Raw genomic sequence first — 27,587 nt, 5'->3', positions numbered from 1 at the left:
TGTTCAATAGATGTTTTCATGAACTTAGCTTCCGAGAGATTAACCCACCTTCAAAATAAAGGAAGTCATTGCACCAGTGACCACTTCTTTAAAGCAAAGCTGTTTCTAACTACCAGAAATCCACATAACAGTATATCAACTATTGACAGAACATCAGTTTGTCAACCATTCAAAACTTGCCAGTGCTCCTTGGTGAAAGCAAATATTTACCAGATAAAGGGTTACTTAACTTTCTAAAACAATTCAAAGTCTATTATTGACTTCCAGGAGTACCCAGTGATTTAGAAACAAAATACTTGTATTTCATTCCTAGCTTCTTTATTTATTAACCATCACAGACTCATCAGACTAATGGGTATGATATCAGCAGTCTCAATATTGTAGCAGTAAATCTAAGAGAATGTGGTGTTGGTTGGTAATCAAAGGTGTTCTCTGTATTAGATTTGTAACAGAGAGTCTTTTCTATGCAGAAATTTTGAGCAATTTCTTATTTAAAACAGATATATTGTGTTCAAATCTAGGGGAAAGCAGAACTTCTATGATGAAAATGAGAAAGACAAGAGTGCAAGAACAATGACTAAATAGAACTGTAAAAATGCCCTAAGATCAAATCCTTGAATATCTGAAGAATTAATAAAAAAAATGTATTTGGTAAGTTGATGAGAATGTGGCACACTTCTAGTATAGAGGTATCTTAATTGTGGACACCCATTAAGAAGTGCTCTGCCTACTTGTAAAGGATCAAGGATGGATTTAAGAAATACCAGGACTGAAACCCAAGAGCCACATTAACAAATCTCTCAGAAAAACACATTTGCCGTAAACCTTGACACGCACACACCACAGCTCAGAACTCTGAAATCAAGTAACAGATTTATTGACAAGTTGCAGTATTTAGCAGGCAGACATACTTGCAATTTCTGCTCTTAAGTCACATATATCTAATTATTCCAAAATATTTGATGCAGCTGTCTTCAACATTCATAATGGAAATACACAAACGCTTTCCTTTGTGGCCACAGCCTGATACAAACATCAATTATCTTGTTGATGGAAAACATTAAAATATACCAGGTTGTACAGCATACATAAGCAGCAGGATGTTATGTTTCTGTGCACACTGCAACCAGACTGACAGTAAAAGGAATTACTTTTTCAATTTAAGTCTTGCAGGAAACTATAGCAACTATAAAACAACTGCTTGTTGAATAGTAGCTTATGCTGCTAAAATCACTTTTAATTCTTAATACAAAATAGATGGAAAAGTAGCTGTAATTAAAATTTGTGTACTTAAAAAAAAAGGGAAAGACTTTTCTTTTAAAAAGGGTGAGCAGACTTATTCATATGCTTGAGCAAATAATTTTTACTACCTGGATTTCTTTCCCTCATTACATAAAATTTTTATATGGACATATAAATGCTGTTCTTGCCGTTTTAAAAGGGCAGCATAATGGCTATCAGATACAATACTTTGTCTTCAGCCTTTTCAAAATATTGCAGAAAACATGCAGGTCCTAAGATTCTGCCTTTAGTGCACAGGAATCTGAGTGACACTAAAGTAATTTGGAGGATACCTGAGGTTTATTAGAAACCTGTGTTAGCCAATCAGCTAAAATCTAAGATGTTTAGCTACTCTAAACCCTAATCCAGATGTTCATTTAGGATTCTTTATATATTAGATTTAAAAGTCATTAATTTAACTTTAAAAGTTTTATGATTTGAAAAAGTTTTGTCTTGAATTGCACATGTAACCAAGGCTTCCATAAAATCTTTACTTGAGGGTGGCATTTCTGATTTAAACTGCAAAGGCTAATTTCAGAATGTAAAAATCTGCTCTTGATAAAGCTGTCACTACCACCATAAGGCAAAACTTCAGAATAAATTGTTTATTCCATTATATAATTTCCTATTTTGGGAGAGTGCTGAATATTTCTATGGTTTTAAGTTTGGGTAGATTTGTACAAAACCATTACTTATTACTTATTCCACTTGGTATTTGCCCAGCTTTAATCCCCTGATATTGGAAACATTGTCACAGCAATTCTGTCTTTTTAACTTAAAGTATGTTAACTTTAAGGGAGGAAAAAACCCACCTGATCTCAGGTGTAAGCAGCTCAAAAATGTTCCTGGTGTTAGACAAGAGCAGAGTAGTAAAAACTGAGGTATGACAGAAGAAATCCTACTTCTGTGAAGTCAGGGGGAAGCCAGACTGTAAACAGGCATCACTATTTCATCACACTAAAATATGGAGAACATCCAGCAACATGAAAAATACCTTTCATGGGGTTTTTTTTTCCTCGCTGTGGCCTCAGTATTAAAGCTGCAGTTATAATGCCTCTAAAATACATCAGTGACACATACCATTTAGTAAAATTTGTTTTGCTCAAAATGGAAAAAACGTTCTAAATCCAGAGCATCTGGTTTTGTTTAGTAGCATTCTGGTTGGAATGCTGACTAAATATAACTTTCTACCATTTTCTTCAGAATAGACACGAGTAGAACCACATCTCTTAATTTTACAAGGGAGAATAACAAAGTTCTCTGAGAAATATTTCCAATTTCAGTAGTAAAGGCAGAAGAGGTGGTGACACTCACCCCAACTACCTGTGCTTTGCCTGCCCGCCCAGGTCAGTGGCTCTCTGCAGGTGATTTTTTGGGAGTGAAGCGGTAGTAGAGGTACTCATCGCGGAACTCCAGCTCGTTGGTTATGTGCTGCAGCACGCCTCCTCTCAGCAGCCTGTCCCCGTACACCACCGCCTCCCCACGGTCAGAGGCAAGGCCAACCTGCATCAGCCAGCTCACCAGGTCACAGCCAAAGAAGATACCAGTGGAGATCTTGGCACCACACCTGTATGTCAAAGGAATGATTCACCCACATGTTCTGTAAATCTGGTATCACCACTGCACGATGGGGAAAGGCAAGGAAAAACAGCAGGAAACAAGGAGAGACATCATGATAGTTAAGAGCATGTTAGAAAAGAATTTGCAAGTTTTGTATATTTGGGACATGCCAGTATTCACTACCTTTTCCTACAGACATTTCAATGAAAATTAATATGGACATACAAAGTTGTTTTAGGCTTCTAAATGAAATTCAAATTGCAAATAAAATTCAGTGGACATCAGTAGCATTCTTCCTGAAAACTAACACAATGTAATTCTATTTCTTGGATACTTACTTCCCATGTACTTCTTACCATGACCCTTTCTGCAACCAAATATCTGACCTGAAAGCAACCTAACCCCAGCAACAGGGAGTCTGTTTGAATTTTAATTCTTTTCATAATTTCTGAACACTTTTAAACAGACACTAACTGTTACACATATTGTAAACAAAGCCCATTTATAACTTGCATATCCTGTTAAATATTGACCACACATTATTATTACTAAGAATAAACAAAACCTTTACAACAAGACTATTTTTTAAACTAATTTATGAGGCAATGATGCTATCATCTGCCTAGTTGCAGCAGACATATCATGCAAAAATTAACCTGCAGCAATGAATGTTTCTGGTTATCTAAAATCTGTTATGTGGTACCCAAGCACAGGGTTTCTAGAACTGATTAAGAGCTAAAAGACAGCATTTTTTCCCTATTTTTTTTAAGTTAAAAGCAGCAGTAACACAGAGCAAGTGTTAACATCTATTAGCAGATGCAAAAATGAAAATAAATTAAAATCCATGGTTACAACGTCCCAGTTACAGCACATTTAAATCAAAAAGGATAGGATCAAGTTAGATGAATATTTAAAATGACAAGATAAATGCATTGTTTTAATTCATAAGGGGAAATAAACATGAACCAAGTTCTGCACAAACATAGTATTACAACAATAAGGCAACAAATGTCATAATTTCATGTATTCTCAGGTGGATATGAATAATAAAAACCACAAAATACAACTAAATGAACAGCCCTAAGCCAAAGAAACCACAATAGCAGCAGAGGCATGGGAAAAACAGCTGTAAAACCTGTTCTATTTCACAAGACATTTTCTGATACATCTTTCTTGTGGGACATTACTGACTTCTGAAGAGACTGAACAAAATCATGATGCTGTCTAGAACAGTTCTGCAATATGGTTTTGGACTACCTGACCATTAAAAGACCACCCTACCCTGCCTAGGTAGTCCTACTTAAAAGCTCACATTACAAGAACAGTCAGAGTGTCCTATTAAAACACTTCATGTCTCCATTTCATACATTTAAATAAAGGCAGAATCTTTTCCTTGTTCCTGCTGCTTCTGTCTGCTTTTTTCTTCTCATCTATCTACACATATTTGAAGGCATAATCCTGATTTAGGTAACATAATTTGCCTCTGAAATCTTTACTGGTCTCATAAATTGAAGTTTAGGCTTCATTAGAGGTATGAGTAAAAGAAATTATATAAACTCAGAAGCGTCAAAGTCCTGAGCCCACTATAATCTCTCATGTTGAGCGGCTTTTCAGTACACACTACAATCAGTTGCAACAGTTTTGCCTCCTATAAAAGCTACATATTAGTAAACATTTAGTTACAAATATGGACAGTGTCTTACTCTACAAAACAAACAAAACAAAACAAACAAAACAAACAAAGGGTCTTAATGCATTTCCACAGGTGTTATGGTGTACATTTTTTTACAAAGATTTTATCCTCTGAACTCCAGTTAAATGCAAAACCTGGAGAAATCCCTTAGTGATATAAAACTTTTTATAATTTATTTAAAACCTAGGTGGGATAATATCATAACTTGCACCCCAATGTTTCAGTGTGAGGCTAGAAACATTTCTGTTACAGTTAAATTTCTAATCCTTATCTTGAGGTTTGAATAAATATACACAACAGGAATCACCTACAGAAAGAACTGCATTTCATTGTTTTCAGAAGATGAGCTATGTGCTTTGTAACAGGTTATATGTGCAGGGAAGGACCTTACCTTCTGCCTTTGACAATACTTTTGACACAGTGATCTCTATGATAACGAACAAACTGCTGACAAGTCATCCTGATCTCCTCAGGCACTGAGGCATCTGTATGCCCTGCTGCTTCTCTTCCACCCCAGAAAAACTCAAGTCTACAAAACACACACACAAAAAAAGAAAAATTCAAGACAGCAAATCAAGCAGGGGCATTTTTTTGGGAAACTGCAAATAAATTGGACCTCCCAGGAAGCTTATCACCACCTCTTTTTGTGCCCAATACTTTGTATATAATCTTCCTAATATATTTGTATGGCTTTTGAACACAGAGGTGTTATTCTAGGCTTGGGCAGAAGGAAAGTCAGAGTGTAGCTGGGAGCCAGCTCCAGCTGCTGGATTCACAGGGCAGCCAGTCAGCTCTAGGGTAAAGGCAGCTTTGTACAACTCACTCCTCCACTGTGGAAGGGTCTGTCCACACAAACTACTGGCATGGGGTTATGAACACAGAGCTTTAAAACAGTGACGACACATTCTGATTCAGCATCTAGATCTAAGTTTTAGTTTATCAGCTGAAATTATTTCTGAAGATCCTTTATTTGGCAAAAAATTCACCTCTAGGGAGCCTGTAGGACTTATGTTTCTGAAAGTGTCCTTAGGATGGCAGAATAACCTCACTACAAGTGGGAGAGAAAAGAAATTTGGAAGATTAACGAAATAGGAAACCAAATACTATAGCTGAAAACTACTACTGAAAACTCAACACCCTTCAAAAATGATTATTAGAAATAATTAGGTTTATAGGTGTAAGTGCAAAAATTCTATTTACCTTCGCTTGAATGGCAGAATGATTAAATGCTTATCTAAGCCAAAAATACCAAAGCAAATGAAGCCCTGCAGAAAAAAAAAAATACAAGAAAATGCAACATGAAGCAAACACTTTGGTTTCTATAGGACAGAAGTTATAAACTCAGTGCCAAATACATTTCATGTATACATGCAAAGTATCCCTCTTTTCTAAATATTATTCAAAATGCATTTTGTTTCTGCTTTGATTTTTCCGTTTGGACCTTAGAAAGACATATCAATACCTAATAGTCCATCATATAAAACCTTCAAGAAATAGTTCACTAAAACTAATGCTGTGACAATGCCACTTGACACTTTGGGATAACTGGCAACCTTACGTAGCCAGGTATTGAATCTGGAAAGAAGAGACTTGCTGTAAGTGCTAGAATGCTCTCTACCTAATTCCTTTCTCTGTGCAGCTTTTATATAGAGCTGTCATTACTTGATACTGCAGAGCATCCTGTAGGCACACGTGCCATGGCTGTGTAAAATGTTCCTCCAGTGTGTGCATTAACACCGCTTGGCTTTCACCTTCACAGGTGACAAAGCTGCCTTGTATAGTCAGGAGCACTGAACCAGGCCAGGTGCAGCCAGAACCAGCATTCATCTTCAGATCTTTGCTATGGTGCTGTCACTGAAACCAGAGATAGTCATTTAAACCTTACAGAGACAGCACCCATGGAGCTGCTTTGCAACTGATGTAACTCCACAGAAGAGACACCAGTGAAGCTTTGGTACAAATAAGGCTAAATTGCTAATCAGTTTCCATGAGCATTTGGCATTCAGTTGTCACTTGCACTTTTGAAAGTGTTCATGGTCATAGAAGATGTGCACTATCTGCTGCAACACCCACCAACATGGTCATTTTCAGAACAAACATAGGTAAGTACCTGACCAAAATTAAATACAGCACAGAAGAACTGCAGTTCCACATACAGCCTTCCAGGCTCTTGGTTGAACAGCCACCACAAGCAACTGGAGAGATTCTGTAAAGAAAAAAGAAAAACAACAAAACCCACACACATAACCTAACTTTCAAAAACCAAAAGTTTTCTTCTCCTCACATGCTAATAATTCTTGCACAGTGTTCATGGTCTCCTTATTCAGATAGAGACAAGTAAGAGGGAATAAACACCTTAAAACATCATCTCAGTGAGGCTTAATAGCTTGGTGGGAGGGGGAACCTTGGTTGTTTTAAACACAACAATGCAAAACATAGCAGGGTAAGAGTTCTTTACATGCTTTTGTAAGGAACTTGCCTCATGCATTCTTAGGTTCTCAACATAACACAGACAATAGGAGCCCAGAGAGATTTGCAGTGTTTGTCTTAAGGCTGCTTAGCTGAGGCCAGTGCTTTCTACATATTTCTTGCAGAGTTAGGATTATGTTAAGGTGAGGCACATACCACTTCAGCTATTTGAGATGCCTGAGAGAAGGAGAAAACCTCCAAAGTTAACCCATTTGAGTGTAAAGGCTAATTCTTTAAAGTAACTCATCTTATTTCATAGTATCTACATAATCATTCAGACACAGCTAAAATATAGGCTGACAGATGGGGTATCCTTTAAATATAAAAGATGCCAAAAAAATACTAGCATGGACTACTTGGTACAGGAAATTTGAGAGGGAAACATTTCATTTTGCAATTTAACAGAACTTGAAAAGCAATAGCAGTAGCTACTAACCCACACTGTTGTGCTGCACTGTCCTGTTTTGTAGTATTATATATTTCTGCCACAGTATTTTCCATTTCAAAGAAAAATGCTTCTCCCAACTGACATCCACAAGAAACTCAACTGAGCATTACATTCAGAGAAAAGTTTCTTGCCTTTGTCACAGTTAAAAATTAAAATTATATCCCCAACACATTACATTCTGGTATTTCACACTTGTACAAAGGAGCAACCACCAACACATCTTGGAGTCAGTAATGATGAGTGGCAACACTAACTTAGCAATGTTGCTCCAAACACCACTAAAACCAACAAAATTGCATTTTCCCATTTAAAATAATCTTAAGATTATTTTTTAACACCTCAGAGAAATTCAAGTTCCAGTATAAGCCTGATCAGATAGAATAATTTTTGTAGTCTCCTCCAGAAGCAGAATTCAGTTTATATTTTTAATTGATAATTCTCTAGGGAAGAAGACCAACTCTTGAGAAAACTGGGAAGAAGGGCAATAGTGACGAATGATATAATGATATAACTTCACTTTTTTTCCCTTTTAGTGTTCTCCAGTATCTTGCTCAGCATCATCAATCTTAACTTGCATTTAATTTATGATGTGGCACAGAAAAATTAACTGTATGACATCCCTCTTCCAGTAAGGAACCAAATATAGCCTCTGTTTTATTTAATGAATTGTTACTTAAGCAATGGAAGATTTTTACTGGATTGTCTACATAGCTTTCCTAAAAATCATTCTACCTCAACGAGTTAACATGGGGATAAAGAATATTTACAGCAAATAAGCCAACAATAAGAAGTAAGCACAGCAGCACATGTCTGGCCAGCTGTTTGTCTCCAGTCTGTAGAAGCTGTTCTTCCTGAGCCAACACACACGTTTGAGCACTGCAGTGACTCACACACTGATCCGCTGAAAAACAAACCAGAAATTCTTCATTAGGCTTCTATCTTCAGAACTCCATGAACAAACTTGTTCATGTAACTTGCTGAGTCAAATTACCTTGTTAAGTAACCCTACTGAAGTGACACACAAAATTTAATATTGGCTTTGACAATAACCTGTTCAGACACCTTACTCTCAAATGAAACAGTTGAAGTTTATGTGTGCTCCTAAATTGATAAAAGCTTTTCCAACAGAACTTTTCTCTCAAAGATTTAATTCAAACTGAATGTGTGGTTAACATTGAGAAAACACTATTAGAAGTAATGAAAATAATGAAAAAATATTTCTCTGAACAGTTTTTAAATTTTAAATTTATTTCTGAAAAAAATCAAATATACTGTCAGCTCTAATGTTTTTACTCTGCATCTGTGTTGTTTACCTCTACATCAGACAGAAAAACATATTTATTTCAGGTCTGTGACTGTATTTTTAACACAGTATATCAGAACATGATCATAATTCTACCAATGAACGGAGTCAAACACAATGAGAATGGATGCTTGTCTTCCAGCTACAGAGTTCTAAGAAATTCTGAGTATCTTCCTCTAGATGGCAGTGAAAAACTTCCTGGCAAGGCCATATGAAGGAATTGGTACCAGATGACTCGAAGCAGTTCAGTGAGATAATAGAAGAATTAGTAATTATTGCAGCCAAGGTTACACAAGTGTATGCATTACAATTTGCTTTTACTGATTTATAGTTTTGAAGTGTTCACTCAGGAGTTTGAAATAATTTCCACTCAACCAAAAAGTATTTTCTACCTTATCTTTTAGGATAAGAAAATTATATTGGCCTTCCTTTATTCTTGAAGACATTCTTATGGTGCTTGTCTGAATTACTTAATAGATAAAATAGTTGGCAATAGGCAGAAAGGGAGCATTTTGTTGGATGTGACATAACTGAAGTATGCTTCAGTGTGAAATATTTAGATTAATTGAAGTTTATGCTGCATGCAAACAAAGCATCAGGATATGATCTCCTTGTTAAGAATGCATGAAAACAAGAAAAAAAATAGGAAAAAGAGCCGAGTTGTACTGGCAGCCAGCTTTGATTACTGACACTGATGTGCAGTGAGAATGCACTGGGCATGCAGTTTTCAGACAGGTGTTGAACAGTCAGTTCAATCCAGTTCTTTTCTATTTTAGTGACTCCTAAGGCCCTCTTAGTTGATTTTCTCCATCTCTCTTCTCTAGACATAAATAGAACACAGCAGCATGGACATTTAATCGAATTTGCAGTAAGCACTTGCTCCTCTAGATCTTATTTAGTGTTCAAAACCTGTGCCTGATTACAACAAAGGCTTTTTAAAAGATGCAAGATGTGAACATGAGGATGTAAAAAAGTGGTTTATGTTAAAAACTTGACGCAAAGTAAGGTTATGCATCCAATTTCCCAGCATCCAAACAAGAAAACAATGGAGAGGTAAAGTCTGAATGCTCAGAACACACCAAAGTATCTTTGTGGTAAAAAGTGACATCCAAAACAACTGTCCATCTTGCACACTGAAAGACTACAAACAACTATCAGCAGAAGAGAACAAACAGCTATAATATTGCCTAATAATTGATTTTAATACAAAATATCAGTTATCCAGGTGGAGTCAAGAAACAATAGCTCCAACAGTTTCTTTGTGAGAATAACACACAGATGTTGGGGAAGAGTCTGCATTAAAACAAGGAGATACTACTGCTTTACCTGTCTCAATTGGAGGAATCTTGCTTTCAACAGCATCTGACACTGCTTTGTTGTCTTTAGCACAGGATAATTCACCATTAGTTGTTTGACAAGGACAGCAACCTATTAAATATATACAGAAATAGGATAGTTAGCTTCCTTCACTACCATAATTTATTTTCCAAGTGTAACAATACATTCTATGCAGCTTTAACTACTATGCTCAAAAATAACCCAAAAGAAGACAGACTTAATTTTTCCAGTTTGTTGAAAGGGTAAATGGGTCACTAATACTAATAGTTCAACATAACACTACCACCATTGAAGCAACAGAAGCACTTTTAGTTACAGGCAAAAAACTAGGAGGTGATCAAAAAGGCTACATACAAAAAGGATTAGAAACACAATGAGTGTTTCTGTTGGCATTTAATCTCAGTGAGACAATTTAGTAGGTAAACAATCTAAGATGCCTAGTGGGCTGCATTTATCACATTCTTATCAAGGCATCACTACTTACATAAAAATCATCCACTTGTTCACTTACACAACTCTTACAATGGTAACAATCAAACTTTAGGAACACAAACCTAAATACTTGGGCAGTTATATCTAGATTTTCTTCTGTCCTAATCTAACACCTGAAGCTGTAAACTGTCCTTCTCAGAATAACATTTGAAATATTAGTTCATAGCACCCTAAGCCAATTATTCTTTATACCAATATACTTTGTCTACCTTTTTCTGCAGATGTCTGTGCAGAAGATCTTGGAGAAGACTGTGCAGAAGATTCTGGAGAAGACTGTGCAGAAGATTCTGGAGAAGACTGAGTCATAGGGGCTGAAGTATGATTCTGCCCACTCCCTTCCACTTCAACCTCCTCCACTGAGCTACGTGGTGAGTATGGGTTCAACACCCCATAGCTGGACCCTTGCCTACTTCTGTTCATGCACATCAGTGAGATACCTGACATCAATATACTGATGAACAGTACCACTGCTGTGGTAATTATCTGTTAAGAAAGCAAAGAAAATGCACTTCAATATAGGAAAATAGTTGCATATGTCTGTCTTTCTAACTTCTGTACTTTTCTAAATACACTTACAAATGAGTCTGAACAAGACTATGTTTCCTATATTTACTGCTCTTGCACCTCATGGCACTGAAAGAGACTAATTTTCCTTGCCTGAGTAACTGAGCTTTTTTTGTTTGTTTTTAAAAGTGTGGACCCCTGTGTGGACCCGTTTCCCATGCAATCCAAAAACATCCCCTCATTGTCTTCCCCCTTCCTCTGAGGATCACCAGTGTTCTGGGTTAAGTTCTGCTCAGGTACCTTTTCACTCCAAAGAGGAATGTGCTCTAATTTACATTCTTTAGCCAATGGGGAGCATCCTATTAATTAGCCTTTCCTTCTAATCACCTGCACTGATACCCAGAATCCACTCTGAGGCTATTTAGTATTTGTGAAAGTGCCACATGAACAATCCTGAGTGACTCATGGACTCTGCCCATAAGAAAGAGAGGGAGAAAACATGACAAATACCTATGCTAGTACACTCTATATCCTCTGATAAGAGGAACTATTTGCTGGCAAAAATGGTAGTTCAGGGTCTTTCAACCTATGATTGTGCTGAGAAGCCTGCCACAGTGCAAGCAGTTACTGCTACACAGGTGATGCATATCCTATCTATTACAGACCAAAAGCCATTCATTAGATACTGGATAACAACAATTTTAGATAACTATCACGCTAGAATACAAATTAGTCATCAGGAAAAGAGCTCTGTAATTCATTACCACTCCTAAGTTTTTTCTTTAAGAAGCCTACTACCTTTTTTCCTTAGTCATAGCTGCCTAAACGTGAAGGTCCTTCTCCAAACAAATGTTCCTAGTGGCTCATGACAGAAATACATTTTTGTATCAATCTATAAGCATTCTACAAGGATACTTTTATGACAGTAGCCTGCACTTTGACTGAAAGCTACTTGCACAGGTAGCATGGCAGAAGTCTGAAGTGATGAGGACAGAACGTGTTCCTACCTGATGCTTTCCATAGAAAAAGGCAGAGTCAATACTGGTGTTGTTACGTTCACCAACAATTAGTAAGATTCCTACCAGAACTGTTGGGACTCTGAAAGAACAGAATAGGAAGTACATAACATGTTTATCATGCTCCTACTAATTCAGCAGGGAAGCATTTGAATTAACTTACCCCCATCCAGCTACGATGATAAACCCAATGGGAATCTTTACTGTTTCTCTCTTCTTCAACAGAAACAAAGAAAAAGATAGAAAACCTAAAAAAAAACCAAACAAAACCAAAAGAATAAATGCCTTGTGTATTATTAAAAAGGGAACTGCTAAGTACAGAGCCTAGAAACTCTATGATGTGACCTGCTCAATAGCTTAAGATATTCTTCTCAGACCTTCAAGTATTCCAAAATCGTTTGTTTGACTGTATTCTGAGAAAGTAAATTAGAAATACCCATTGCCTAAAAAGTCATGTTAATAGTGAAACACTGAAAAACTGCCAGGACATTTTATATTAAGTATTCACTTCTAAAAGCTAAGAAAGGTTCACAAGAGTAAAAAAGATGTCATAAGAACATTTCAGATACAAGTCACTCATTTCCTGAGGTATAAACAGCAGTTTTCTATCCTAACACTCTTTAGCAACCAACAAATAGTGTTGCATTCAGTTATAACATTTCTGTAAAAACTGACCAGTCCTTTGTAAAGTCTATGATAAATTTAACTAAAAAGTTTTGCATGTTTTTACCTAACTCTCTTGGGAGTATCTTCTGGAACTGCCTAGCCTACTCACTCCTCAGCAGCTCAGCAACATTCTCATGTGGAAGCAAAGCTGGTATTTATATTAGGCCCCACCAATCATGAGCTATGTACTTCAGCTAAATAAATGCAACTCACTCCAGAAAAACACCACAGGAATTAAACCTGTAGATTCTGGACAAAAATATCTTGAATATCTAAAGTCTCTTTTCTTTTAATCATATATGTAAGGTACTCCAAGCTTCTTGAAGCATCTTTCAATTCTTTCTATTTCAATTCCTGCATTAATCTTATGTGCACATATTGCTTTTAGAAACTACAATTTCCAGGGGGAAAGAGGCGTTAAAGTTACCTGGGTATTTCCCTTCACTCTGTATTTTCTATTTTTTTTTTTGTTGCACCAGTTTTTAAATCTACTTAATGCTGAATAATTAAAATCTTAAACTCTGCATTAATTAAAAAGCATTATTAAGACTTTGACTAGCTGAAAGGCAACCCCCATATTCACTCTACTTGTAGTTGCTTCTGCCTTGAGAGTGGGCTCTTGTCTCTTGTCACACACCAGCCAGTCTATTGTATCCAGCAAAGCAAGCCACAGCTGCTCAGCAGAAGCTTCCACCAGCAGCAGCAGAGCCTAACACTAAACCTCAGCACAATTTCAAGGTATTCACATTTGTAGAACTACAAACTAGTGAAAGGAACAAGTACTCTGAAGAATATAATTAACATTATTTCAGGACATTAATCTTTCATTACAGTACTTGGGCTCTGCCCAGGAAAATCATACCCGTCCATAGGTAGGTGCTGTAAAGTGAGCTGTAGAGGAATATAAATACAAGGATCTGGATGGTGATGTCTTTCTCTTTAACAGTGAAATTCCATGCCACCATTCCAATGCAAGCAATAAACTGGAAAGAAAAGATACCATCATTTAAACTGGGAAAGCAGAATGACAAAAAAAAAATTATCAGAGAGCTATATACCTGCAGTGAGCTTTAAACTCCACCCCCAGATGAACTGGAGGGTGATTTTATGAAATGGATACTTCATTTAGCAGTAAAGTACTGCCACAATTGTGTCACCTGACTTTGCTACCTTATTTTCAGGAGGGGTTTTTTGACAGCAAGTATATAGCTCTTATAAACTAGGAGTAAGGCAAATCAGGTAAAGCCCCAACGTTGTATACCTTATAGTAAGAAAATGGTGATGTTTTTGGCAAGTACAAACCACTTAACTAAAATTATTTGCACATGAAAGTGAGGTTAATTGGTGTTTGTTCAGCCAAGAATTGCACCAGTTGTCACACACTGATATTGCATATATGATAATTTTAACACTGAAGGAATCTAAAAAGATAGGCTGAAGTATTGTGGAAACAGTAACAAAATAGTTCTATTTTTTTAAGATGAAAGCTAGCTTTGTTGGTACAGAACAAAAGCAACTGCAGTTCTCATACATGACATTTTTAAATGTGACTCCATGATCAGATTAAAAACAAAACCAACTACAGAACACTTCAGAAAGCACTACCATACAGATGTTATAGAATCACACGCTGCTCCAGTAGTGCAGTTGACTTCAAGAGAATAAGGAAGTCTTTAGTGTTCTCTCAGATTAAATAACAATTAAAATTAATCCAGAGCCACTTGGCATTGGCCTTCCCTAGCCACCAGCCATTCATTCCCACACATCCTTGCACCAGCACTTGCACCTGCTGATCTCTCTGCAAGAGCTTCAGGGATATAAACCAGTACAAGGATTATTTTTCTATTTAGCTCCTTGAATAGGGTTACTATAGAGTCAAACACAAGCTGCTGCTCCTGGTATTGCTTCAGATGGGCATAATTGAAACAGAAGTGCTCTCAACAGTATTGGGCAATAACTAAGAAAACATCTCAGAAGCCACTCTCTGTTCTGATTGTTTATAGCTCTGTTTAGCAATCACAGTGCCCACATTAACTATCATTTTCTTCAAGGGTGTATTTCACAGCACTGAAATTGTTTAGACAAGTCACACATTAGATTCACCTGCCCTCCACAGTTTGCTATAAAGATCTCGCTGTAAAAATCAAACTTCCAAAATTGTTAAAAACTTAAACCTTAAACCTCACACAACAGCATTCTCCTTATTACTGACCTGAGCAACAAGTAGATGTGTTGTAATCATATGAGGAATCTGTTTGTATTTCTTACTCAGAACAACAACAGTAAGAGACCAGGTCTGTAACATACAAGAAGAAAAATTAATTAAAGAATAAAACAAAACCCAGAAGAACAAGATAAGTATTCTGGCAGATGATGATGAAATGAAATACACAACAGATCTTAGCAACATGACTGCTACAATATGCTGCCAGCCCCTTTGCCTCAGCAGCTGTGGTCAGAAAAAGCATCTTGGTGCACTCATGCTGGTGAAGTATTTCCAGTAAAGACCAAGCACTTGTCTGGAGCATACAGAAACCTTTTAGTTCCTCAGGACACAAATGACCAGAGTGTAGCCTGGCAATTTAGAATTTAAAATCCACACCCACATTCCCTGAATCTCCCAAAATTATCTGACCAGCAAGAGGTAGCATTCACTTCTGGCTTCCCTTCAGGCAGAGTTTCAAGGCAAGAGGACTTCAGTGAGACAACAACTTCAGAAAATTCCAACTCCTTCCATGGATGGAAGGATGTTTTTATTTTTAAAAAGCAAATAAAAATAATCATACTATCTATACTTTCTATAAAACCAAAGCAAAATTGACATTGGACTTCTGGCTTACCAACTCAGTTTTTAAGAAAATAATTTCTAGTACAGAAATTTGATAAACAAAAATTTTTCAGGTTAAACTATTTCATTAATGCTCATTAAGACTTCATTAAACAAATATGCACTGACATTTCTGAAGCTGAAGTTTGTACACAGCCTTCATTACTGTGATATCCAAGCACCTCACTTGGCTTGATGTAACTAGTCTCTGTGGTGTAAACTAGTACTTTAATTCCCCCACACCCTGTTACTAAAACAAGAACACAAACCTAACAAAAACCCTCTCAAGCTCTGCACTAAACGCTCTAATTCAGTCACTCATCTTTCTGTAGAGTGCAGCTTTGCAGCAGACCCACTGCTTAATCAGGATGTTTAACTCCTTCCTCCCCCTGTGCTGAGGATGTGATGAGGAAGCACAGCTCCTGCAGTGACTCAGATGCTGCTGACGCAGCCGGGCTGCCCTGACTGGAGCTCTCTGCGCCTGCCCCGGCAGCGCCTACCAGAGAGATGAGGCTGACGATGCTGATGTCAAAGCTGACGTTCTGCAGGGCAGCTGCCAGGGGGTTGGGGTCCATGGAAGGGATGGTCAGCAGCCATGCAGAAACATACATGATGGGGGCAGACACAAACGTGCTGATCACCATGCCTGAGGTAATCTGCCAAGAGTCAAACAGAAACAACAACCCAGTCAATCGCATCTCAAGGTAAAGAATCTGCTTTCAGGAATACAACAACCGGCAAAATTGGATCTTTGAATTAAACATACCTAGAACTTTCACAAATAATGAGTTAATTCTATAACAAATTATTTAGAAGTTGAGCCAGAAAGTATCTGGTTTATACACAGAGCTAAACTGAAAATTTTAACAAACTTCTGAAATAGCAGGAGTAGAGTTTCCTACTGCAGATTTCTACAGAGCTTTTTCATGGGCATCAAATAAACTAATAACTGCTGTCCAGGGGTAAATTTACACTGTCACAATTTGCTTTTGGATATAAACATTCACACAATAAATAACTAGAAAAACCATGTAGCTATACAAATATTAATACGCACCAATGCATGAGAAGAAACCATATATATTTACAAGTGATTTCTAGTTTGGCTTCTCATTGTCTACTTTCTCAAATTTGTACAGTGATGGAAGTGTGAGTTGTTACTCATACTAGAGGCTCTGCTTTAAAGAAATTTCCTAAGTTTGTAGAGTATAAAATTCTATCTTGCAAGATTTACTTTTATTGTCCCTTTTCCTTAAAAATACAAATACAACTAAACAACTCCAAAATAAAAAACATCAAAAACAATGAAAAATCAACAAAAGTGTGTTAATGTCACTTTAAGTGGAAGAAACAATTCTAAAATTTCTATTTAAAGTCAAAAAGGTACCCTCTACTATGTACATATAAAAAAAGTAAAATGCTTTCTATCACAAGATTTAACTGAAGGGCAGCACATTGAATCAGTTAAAGCTTAAGATCTTCCACAGATTTTCAGCTATGACACTATTCTTACTGAAGTCAGTAATGTAATTTCTTTTTTCCCCTACAAAAACATCTCAAAGATAAGTTTGTTGAAAAAAAACAGACAAAAGCAAAACCCCAAAAACCAACAAAGATACAAGTTCTTTATATCTGAAGTTATCCTATCTCTTTCTATTAGAGTCACAAATTAAAAAAGAAAAAGAGGATGAGGGCTATCAAGACACTTAAGACATCAGGAAAGATCCTGGGAGTACAATTCTAAGATATGTATACTTCAGAAAAGCAAATTCTTCAAGCCTACTTATTTATTTATTTAATCAAAGAAAGTAAGCTCAAAGTTAGGACATATTTGGAAAAGTTTAACTACATACAATTCCTACTTCCATGTTAAATTGACTTGCAAATATTGCGACACCAGGTGCTGCTGGAAAAACTCCATAAAGAAATGCATAGTTTGATAAACTGGTGTGATTGACCACGTTGTCAGTCTTGTCCAAGAGCTCCACCATCTCTCTGCAGAGAAATGGCAACATGAGCCTGAAAGAAAAGGGGAAAAAGTAATTGAAAAAATATTACTCAACCTATAATAGACTCTTCTTTAACCAGAAAACGAATAAAAAGAAAATTTAAGGCTTTGAATACTACTTATGAAAAGACATCACTTGGAATGATTGCTTTTATTGTTATCAAAATATTTCCCAGCTGCTTAAAAATCTTCCATCACAAATTACATTAAAATAAAAAAGGACAAACATATCCACAAACTTGGGTATAGAAGCAGCTTCCCTGACCATGTAGACACATTCTTTGTACAAACTTCAAATTTAGACTGCCAAGACATTAAAAACTCTCTCATTTTACAGCTGTTACAGTAAAAGTAGCTATAAGCAGTCAGCAGCTCTGAAATTCAGTCCACCTTTCTGCAAGCTGACTGAAATATAATAAGGGCTCAAGCTTAAGTATCCCATGCCAAAAGTTCTGGCCAGCAAACCAGTGACATCAAGGCTATTTCAGCAATAGCCCAGATCTCACACAGTCTCAAAGTAAATCTTACATAGGCCTACAGTAAACAAAGTGGTAACATTAAATCCCAGTGTTTTTCACAGTTTTTCTCATTACGAAATTTGTCATTAAGCTGGTTTACAGACTAGGTCTTTAGCTTTAAGAGTTAGTTGTACTTGATACTGAAATGCATCTTCAAATTTTACAGTATAAACTTAAAACCCAAACATTCTATTAAGTTAATTGTAGTTCTGTAGGAAATAAAATATTTTATATTAAATAAATAAATGAATATTCCCTGAAATATATTCAAGGGAAGATTATGATAGTAGAAGTTCTAAACAGAGCTTGGCATTTATTCATGCTTAAAAGTCAAGCAGTTTTAGAGCATGAAGTGACCATTTTTATGCTCTTCCAGTATAGTTTCAAAGACTTATAGATAGAGTAAGGAGAAACAACTAATTTGGAGATGCCAAATAATTTGTTTAAGCCAAATAAAATACAAATACTAATCTAATATATTTGAACTCACTACTATCTATTTATTTAGTAAATTTTGATTTAAGCTACTAATTCCCCAAATACCCAATTCACGACAGATGGCCTGTAAGCAGTCCATGAAGGCACAGCACCTCTGAATTTCTTTCTCTGCAGAGCCTGACAACAGGTTTTTAGTCTATTAAATTTCCTTTAAAAATGAACAGCTGTATTTTATCAAAGAGTTTGGGAAGCACTCACTCAAATTCTGGGAGTGAAATGTACTATTATCATAATGTTTTTGAGAGAAAAGCCATCTGACCAGGGTATTCAGAGCTTAAAACATCTAGAGAACAAAAGTATAAGAATACATAAATTGAACTTACAGTTTGGCTGTGATGAGAAGGATCAGTGCAACAAACATACCCTTTGTCAGTTTTTTCGTTTGTCCCACCATAGTCAGTCCAAGGTAAAAAAGTGCAGAGCCAGAAAATGAACTGCCCAGTCCATCAAGGAAGTTTTCAAGGTATTCAGGAATTTTCTGGCCAAGAATAAAATTTGAAGCAATTCCTATGAAGACCATGAATACAATTGGGTTCTGCAAAACTCGAAGGAGTGCTAGGCCCACTATTTTGATTTTGCTCTGTGACACAGTGCGATTATTCCTCCACTTCTGGATTTCACAGAAGATAAACCCCAGGGGGTTTAGCATCATAAGAGATATTGGAGCCACTAGGTAAATGTACTGGAGATACTCTGGGTAAGTGGTTTGATATAAAGCTTCAACTAGAAGACAGGAAATGAAGAGTTATGAGTGATAACACTTCAGCAGAAAAATACATTGAAATACCGAAATTAAATTTTGCTCTCTGAAAACTAAAGAAAATTATTTAAGTTTCCTCCAGAAGGAACTGAAGGAATCCATTTCATTAACAATCAATATAAGATAATGCAGGAAGAGAAGTATGTCCTATCATATTAGGCAACAGTTATCTTAAGAACACATTAAAGACCAAAGATTAACTATTCAATGCTATTTAATCATCCTGCAATTAGCCACCAGAAACAGAAAAAAAAGAAAGAAAAGAATGTAACAATTCTGTATTTCCTTTGAGTCATCCCAAACACTGGAAAAAATTTGGCTTTATTTCTGACTAGATTTTCCTCCCCAGAAACATGACAGTTGTGGAGAATTATAAGCACCTTTTCAGGATACAAGTTGCTTCCCATCTTAAGGGAGTCTCACTTCTTTGGAACTTAATCAGTTTTCAATGGGTAAGTCAGGTGTGATCTTTCTACATTGATTCAATACAACACAACAAAGCAACTACTGGGAAAAAAATTTTATTACATAATTATTGGTTCATTCTCTGAGACTATTTAGGACAAGAGTTACTGCTGTAGTTATGGTCCCTCAAGGAACTCCAAATCATAAGCTTTTGCCTTCATTACTACTACATACTTCTGAGTGAAAGAAGAATTGCTTCTTATTTCAAGTTTGTACTAAAGGTGCTTCAAAGATAATCAAAATGTTTTGGAAACATATAAAAGATTCAATTCTAATGGGAATTAAAAAAAACCTCAATGCTTTAAAAGTAGAATGTTCTCTTTTACCTGACTTACAATTGTTATATTTAATAACTTTTTGTTATTAGTCATTATCAATAATATGCTATAGTTATTAATAGTATGTCAATTATAATGTATGTATATATTGCTAATTCTATCATAATTATTACATATAATATGCATTAGATATATACTATGCAATTCATAATTATTAATAACATTATTAACCTTTTCTGAAAAAGTTTTTCCTCGTGACTACATTTTTCAAAATCCAAAGAGTTTTACCTTTGTATTATTTAAGCCTCTGGAATGACAGGAACTTCCAAATGCTAAATCAGCACTCACTTTGAACAGTCTCCTCTTTAGAGCAAATAAACTGACATTCTCAACTAGCTGATTTCTTACGTATATAAAAAAAAGCACTAAGGGAGTTTTTACTTTTACAGGCCATTATTAAAATACATGTAGAAGAACTAGCTGTATAAAATCCAAAATAGACTGCTGAACAGAAGTACCAGGTTTGGGGTTAGTTACTGCATTGAACAAGCCAGTTTTAAGCACTAAACACAACGTGGTAATCAAAACCACTTTAAACATGCTGGACTTGTTATGCAAACAGGCTTTTTCCTAAAAAACCTCAAACCTGAGACTGATGTCTTATATTGCTTTATACAGAATGCCCACGTCACTAGAACACAACTCCATCCAAGTCACGTGTAATTAATGTCTGAGTGAAAAATTTAAAAAAACCTTTACATTCTGGTAAAGTGAACCTGTATATTTAGGACAATAAATTAGGTCTATAATTATAAAATTAAGGTCTATAACTTTAAATCAGGTCAGAATGCATTTTACTGGGTACAAAAACTGAAGTAAGATTACTGAGTCAGTGGGTGGAAAAAAAATAAGAAATCAGTCTTACAGAATCCTTAAGGCAGTAAAAATAATCCACAACTCCTACCACTGATGAAAAGTTTTTCTTTTTATTTAAATCACGGTGCCTGCTTGCTGATCATAAGAAAAAACTGAAATCAAATATACTTTAATTTTTAAAAAAAATCAATTCTCCATGTCCCAGCTGCTCAAAAGTACATATAAATCACACACCAGTTGTCCATGCTTAATATAATGAGTATGATTAAAGTCACAGTGACTGTCACCCACACAGCACCTCTGCTACACCTTTGCTTTAACACACAGCTCTAGAGAACACCTGAATCTGATTGTCAGACTTGTATCATTATTACCCCGTAATTAAAAACCCCAAAGCTTTTTATCATAGTAATTCTGACTATATCAGGGGTGTGCTAACAAACCTCTCTGCCAGTTGGTTCTTTTTTACCCCAACATCACTTTTTAATCTAGAACGATCATAACCATGATAATAGAAAAACGGTGATAAGCTTCAAAAATTTGACTCGCATTTTGATTTCGCTATGTGCAAATCTTTTCAAGAAAGTGCATAATAAAGAAATAATAAATAATAAGAGTCATGTATTAAAGAAATTACATGGAATGAAGACTCAGGAATGATTAAGAGTTCAAAATGCCTTTTTAAATAGTGTTGGTTTAGTGCACAATTTGTCAATATTGATTTTTTTCTTTTACAAATTTCCACCACCACAGCATTTAAAACAGTTTTTTCATTAAAAGATCAGGCTTTGCTGAAAACACTATCTCTACCACATAAAAACAGCAAGGCATTCTTTGTTGACCAGTCCCTCAAACACTTCAGAGAAGCTTGGGTAATATTTTACTAATAGCAAAAAGTTTGCACAGGTGACAGCATGAAGCCAACACCAGTGAAAGTTTGGGGATGGGAGAAGGGAAAGGACGAGAGGAAATAAACCTCAAAAGCCTACAATGTTTCTGTTGCAGTAACTATTCCAGTAAAGCTCTAAATGTCATAGATTTTGTCACTATCATACATAGAAAAAATATAAATCATATCTTATAAATCATGAAGTACCTGAAGAAATATGCAGTCTTACAAGAAAGTAAAAGTTGAAAGAATGTTTTAACCAGGATACAATGGAAATACATTCAGAGACCCCCAAAATACATATATTAAAAAAAAAAAGAGAAGCTCTAATTAGCATCTAAAATGCATACCAAAAAATGCATATACAAAGGTATAATTCTCACAGCCCCATTTGTGGCATACTTCTGATTTCATTCAAGAGGAATAAATCTCAGGAAATGCAACTGAGGGAAACACAGTATTTTCATTTAAAAAAAGTATGCAATTGCATTTGTCTAGATTTTATATTTGCTTGATACATATCAAGCAAATTTGAAGAGAATAAGAAATATTGAGGATTCTCCTGAACATGCTGCCTTGGAATAATGAGAAGGATACTGTTAACTCCTAAAGTAATCTAAAATATGGATCTACCTGTTACATATAATCTGGAATTGCATATTTGACATTGCCTTTTGTAGTTGTATTTTCAATTCTGTAATCAAACATCTTGTTTTTTGTTTTGCTAGAACCAACTCGCTCTCCTGTTTTGGTTTAATCTTTCCTAGATGATGAGCAGTCTCAAAGAGAATTTGAGAGGCACTTCAGAAATTATTTCAATTGCATGGAACTTCAATTCAGAAGTCAATTTCAAATTATGGTTATATAAAAGCAAACACATCTAGAACAGTGACAATTAATTTTAAAGAAGAAAACGTACTCACCTATTGGATATCCCAGTGCAAAGTCATTGCTTTGTGTAGCAAAAATAGGGTACAAACCTGCTTTGCTAAATCGGTTCTCAGGACTGGCTACCAACAATGTTAAAACACAGACTAAAAAAAACACAGCAGCTTTGGCAACTAAAACACTGTACAGGAAGGACCAATTCACATTAGAAAAATTAAGTACCACCATGTTTTTGAACAGTAAAGCCGGGAGTGCAAAACGGGACACAAAATTTCCCAGTCCTTTGGCCTGAGTTGATGTGATAATGTTGGCTCTTCCAGCTATGTAGCCACAAAGAATTATTCCAAAGCATTCCAACAGGGCTGGGAAAAGCCTGCTTATTGACATAGAAGGGGGATCGCCGGTGGTGTTGAGTCCAGCTTGTCCAGGCAAAGAAAGAGACATGTTAGCTGAAGATGAGAGGCTCTTTGCAGTCAAGTCTGAATAGCTATCCATTTCCTCTGATCACCTCTTCCAAAAGAAGAGTGTGAAATGATCTCATCTGTAAAAGGAACAAAAGTACACTTATTAACTTTATTCCTTTAAGTACAAGCTTATGCCCTCTTAAATTATTACAGAATGGACAACAGGAATAGCCCCTACAAGAACTGAGCATCAGGAAAGAAAGATAAATGTGATGAAGAATCAAAGCTTCTCCACTCTCGTACAAAAACATTTGGCAAGGTCCTCTTTACCTTCCAGAAAAATTTAGAGTTTAAATTATCATATCGCCCTTGAAGTTTGTACTTTGCTTCGAGCAACTTTGACCTCTCCCAATGTTTCAATATCATGTGCTAATGATACACTCTTGAGTTAGCAAAGAATCCACAGGTGACACAGCAGCCAGTGATCTAATTCATTGCACTAGAGCTGGCCCATATTTCTACACGCAATTCCTTAGGTCAGGACCAGGGAAATTTAAGCATGCATGAAGCATTTATGTATAACAGAAGTATCTGCTGACCCCCATTCCTCACTTGTTAGCAGCAATTGCCTTTGGAAGGGCTGATTACAACACCAGAGGTTCTATATGGAAGCAGACATGTAAAGTCTGCAAATCAGATGAAGAGAGTGTATATCAAACACAAATATTCATTGGTGAATAGCAAGGTCCTGCCAGAAACAGATCTGGCTTTGGTAATATAGCTCTGAAACCTGTGCAGTCCATCAGGTAACTGCACATAAAGTTCTGATGTGACTAAATCCTGGAGTACTTTGTTTAGGAAGTCAAGATGACTTACCTCACTTTGTAGGGATAGAAACTAAGGCAAAGGTGAACAGATTTCCCCTAAGCTATTTAAGGTATCAGTGGTAGAGTCAAAATTGCCAAGTCCCAAGCAATGCTTTGTACGGCACAATTTGTGCAAATTAGCGACTGGTTTAAGAGTCTTCCCAGCCTCTTTGTATCCTATCCACAAGGAACACAGAACACACCAGCCACGTAAATAAGCAAGTAAATCAAGTCAGTGCAAAGGTGAGGTCTTGTAAGGTCTGTTTAACACCCTGGCATCCAGCATATACATATTCACAAGCTTCAACTCTTTGACTCATGACTTATTTATGCCTGAGGCTTTTGGTAAGCACTTCTATGATGCTTTGGTAATTCATCCGGACTGAGCTGCTGCATCATCCAGATCTGTCTAGCAGCCTTGGCTATCCCTTCTCCCAAGGAAAATGAGTCTCACTCCAAGTAGGGCTTATTATAAAGGCTTTACTTTCTTATATTATAGATGATATATTAGCTTAGATTTATTTGGACCAGGAGCTCAATGTATTATTTGCTACAGAACAATGGAAAAACTTGCAAGAAATGAAGCAAACAACAAACCATTTCTTCTACTAAAAAACTTAAGGACATTGCTTGAATTTGCAAAATGTTCAAAAGAGGACCAGAGACAGACTTCCAACACTGAATTCTTGAAAGAAATCAGCCACATTCTATACTAGCTGCAAGGTAAAAAGCAGGTTTTCAGCACAGCTCCATGTCAAATTCTCCAAGCTTACAGCACTGCACAGAGGTAAGGCTCCCAGCAGTGCAATGTGTTCAACCTACCCACTGCTCTCTCAAGGTACTTTTCTTCAGCAATAAGATACAGCTGAAACTTTTTTAACTAAATGCAACATTTGATCTGTAGTGGGAGTGTACTCCAGCCATATCTATCCCTAAATTCTAGCATTCCTTCTCCTGTGCCTTCCTATTCAAGGCTAATGACAAGCCTCTCTTCCTCCTATATAAAAATCATTATTTCTCTTCACAAAATTGGTACAAGTGCTCTTGTCCCCATTTCATAATTCAGAACTTAAACGTGACTGACTCTTACGTTGTATCAGTCAATAGCACCTACTAAATCCTGTATCTTCCTCACTAGATCAAAACTGACATGGATACACACCCACACAACCCTAACCATCATTTGTAAGAGAGATAGATAGACAGACAGACAGACAGATTCCTGCAGCCCTCCTTCAGCCTACCTTCAACTTCATTACAAGGGACCCTGTCAAGTCATACAGGACAAATTTTTGGTAAACCACAAGAGTTTCAAAGAGAAGAACTCCATTACAGTAAAAGCTGCTCCTGGCACTCCTCAGAGGGCTTTGAGAGTGAATCATCTCTTCAGCTCGAGAGACATGCACATCCCAAACCCTTCATATTTAACACAGAGCATCTATTGCCAAGCAGTGTTTTCCAGAAATGCAAGCTTCTGCATTCTGCTTAACACTCAGCACTTATTGCTCTATAGGATACAGACATTTATATAACTTTTGTGAGATTATGTAATGACTAATCACAGATTTAATATACAGCCTTGTTACACTTCAGGCTTATCCCAAACTAGCGTCTCACAAGAGTGAAATCATTTTCAATTCACTGTTCTTAATGAAATCAGAGGTAATGATCTCATGTAAACCCAAAACCTGATATATTCTACACAGAAATTAGTTTGTTCTTATAGTAGATGTAGCAAACTAACCAGACAAATGACACTAAAATAAGGAAATATAATACAGTTGCAAGGGAAAGCATTTAGCTTTGACTCCATAGAAGATACGATTTGTAGTTACCCCTTCAGGGATTGAGGATTGAGATTTGAATCCTTGAGAACTCAGCCACAGCTGCATTTTTGGGAACTGGAGGACAATACAGACACAGCATTTAGGAATAATGCTGCCTTATCTGCTGTCGACTGTGCCAAGCATAGCTGCTTGCAGGCAGACTGTCAGCTTGCACGAGAGGAAACCTTGTATGAAGACCAACAATAGACACAGAGCAAATAACAAGTGCAGTTTAAACTTGCCACAAAACATTTCTCTTGTAGGTTGTCAATATTTGTAAATTCTTAAAATTCACCAGACCAGAAACTCAATTCTCCAGCAGCTGTGAGTTAAGCAACATCAGGTTCCTCTCCGAGTACAGAAATAGAGAAACTGCCTCCTTCACCAAAGGAAGGGGAAAACCCCTTTCATCTTCTTTTTCTAATGAAAGTCAAAGACAGCACGAGTCAATAAAAGAGATAACTTCAATGTATATCTCCCCTCTGGTCTCTCACTCTTAAGTTTCCAACTGGTAATCACTCTCAGGATAATATGGTGACACTGGCAAGACCGTGCACATTGTTCATAAATTATATCCCACAACATGACCTACTTTAATGCAATGCAGAAACTCTCCTACTTTAACGTAAGGATGACACATTATTTTACTCAGGAAAATTAAAATGGAATTGGGGTAGGAAGAGTTACCACTCGTAGCAGCTCTACTACCCCGTTCTCAACTAAGATAAGCATGTACTACATGCATTTTCATGTAAAAATTTGTGAAGTCAAAGAGGAAGCAATTTCAGGGAGATAAAATGATAAAATAAGTGGGAAGAAGTGATTACTGCAGTTCCTAATTTCTGCAAGTTAACCACAATTTTTACTTTTCTCTTTATTCGGCTAAGAAAACAGAGAGAACAATATAGCAACAGCAATTAGCACAAGAAATGTGCCACCTATATGTGGAAACCTGGACAATGCCAGTTGTTTTTCACGATCTCATTTCCCTTTCCATCCTTCTCCCACGATGCCATTCCAGGAAAGCCCCTGGCTGTGCAGCAGCCGCGTGCCCTGGGCACCTGGGGATGCTGAGGCCTGCCCGGAGCACACGGCTGGCACAGCTCACAGCAACACTTCAAGCTCTGCAAAACTTTGGCAGTGCAGGAGCTCAGACAAGACCAAATGAAGCAAGAGCTGCCAGCGGCACCAAATGTCAACTCAGAAAATGAATGAAAAACATACCTCCACGTAATTTTCACTTAAGCTGACATTTGGGCTTGTCAACAAATAGATATATACTTCTGAAGTAAAGAGCAAAACATTTTTCAAAAGGTAGATAACATTTTCTTGCCAGCACCCCTTAAAAAGCAGCTCACTTGCACCACTTGCCAAAGTAGGATGTAAAATCCTTTGACTTGCAGCCAGAGAGCTAACACAAAACCAACGCCTCTCGCCTGCCCCTTCCCGGCCCATCGCTGCTCTCTTCCCATGGTCATCCCAGCTAGGAGCACAGGGCATTCCAGTCAAAGATTAAAAACCAGCAGCACTACCCTGCGTGACAGCTGCCTCAGCAGAAAACAGCGCCAGAAGCCGGGGAAAGGAGCGGGCAGCTTACCTACTCAGCTTTCGGTAGGCGCCTCCGCACCGGGGTGCGTGGGGACGGTTTGTGCTCTGCCAAACTCAGAACCCCTCTAAGGCCGAGGCCGCCGGTACCGAGGCCAGGGAGGGGAGG

General features: G+C 36.8%; 1 protein-coding gene across 2 annotated transcripts; it reads right to left on the bottom strand.

Moving 5' to 3' along the window:
- Positions 1–856: 856 nt before the first annotated feature.
- Positions 857–27,587, bottom strand: GPR155 (G protein-coupled receptor 155). 2 transcript variants are annotated; one of them, XM_066553857.1, is made up of 16 exons: positions 27,471–27,587; positions 22,813–23,318; positions 18,945–19,344; positions 17,451–17,616; positions 16,098–16,253; positions 14,983–15,066; positions 13,633–13,753; positions 12,268–12,352; positions 12,096–12,186; positions 10,794–11,067; positions 10,081–10,182; positions 8,219–8,352; positions 6,645–6,740; positions 5,735–5,799; positions 4,926–5,063; positions 857–2,848 (listed from the first exon to the last, which is right to left on the bottom strand). In XM_066553857.1, exons 2-16 carry the CDS (start codon positions 23,270–23,272, stop codon positions 2,629–2,631), a joined length of 2,592 nt encoding a protein of 863 aa, XP_066409954.1. In that variant the 5' UTR covers positions 23,273–23,318; positions 27,471–27,587; the 3' UTR covers positions 857–2,628. The 2 variants fall into 2 exon arrangements, with proteins under 2 accessions (XP_066409954.1, XP_066409955.1); XM_066553858.1 differs by having other exon boundaries at positions 2,732–2,901.

This window comes from Molothrus aeneus, chromosome 7 (genome assembly GCF_037042795.1).
Source record: "Molothrus aeneus isolate 106 chromosome 7, BPBGC_Maene_1.0, whole genome shotgun sequence".
NCBI lineage: Eukaryota > Metazoa > Chordata > Aves > Passeriformes > Icteridae > Molothrus > Molothrus aeneus.
The sequence above is the reverse complement of the archived record's forward strand: the minus strand, read 5'-3'. Positions and strand labels throughout refer to the sequence as shown.

Bases quoted from the DNA above. Each gene is read 5' to 3' on its own strand.
- GPR155 (XM_066553857.1), bottom strand. From the start codon at position 23,272: ATGGATAGCTATTCAGACTTGACTGCAAAGAGCCTCTCATCTTCAGCT. The intron at 13,754-14,982 runs GTCAGTAATAAG...TTTTCTTTCCAG, and splicing joins CACATCTACTTGTTGCTCAG to TTTATTGCTTGCATTGGAAT. The intron at 5,800-6,644 runs GTACTTACCTAT...TTTTTTCTGCAG, and splicing joins CTGTATTTAATTTTGGTCAG to GGCTTCATTTGCTTTGGTAT.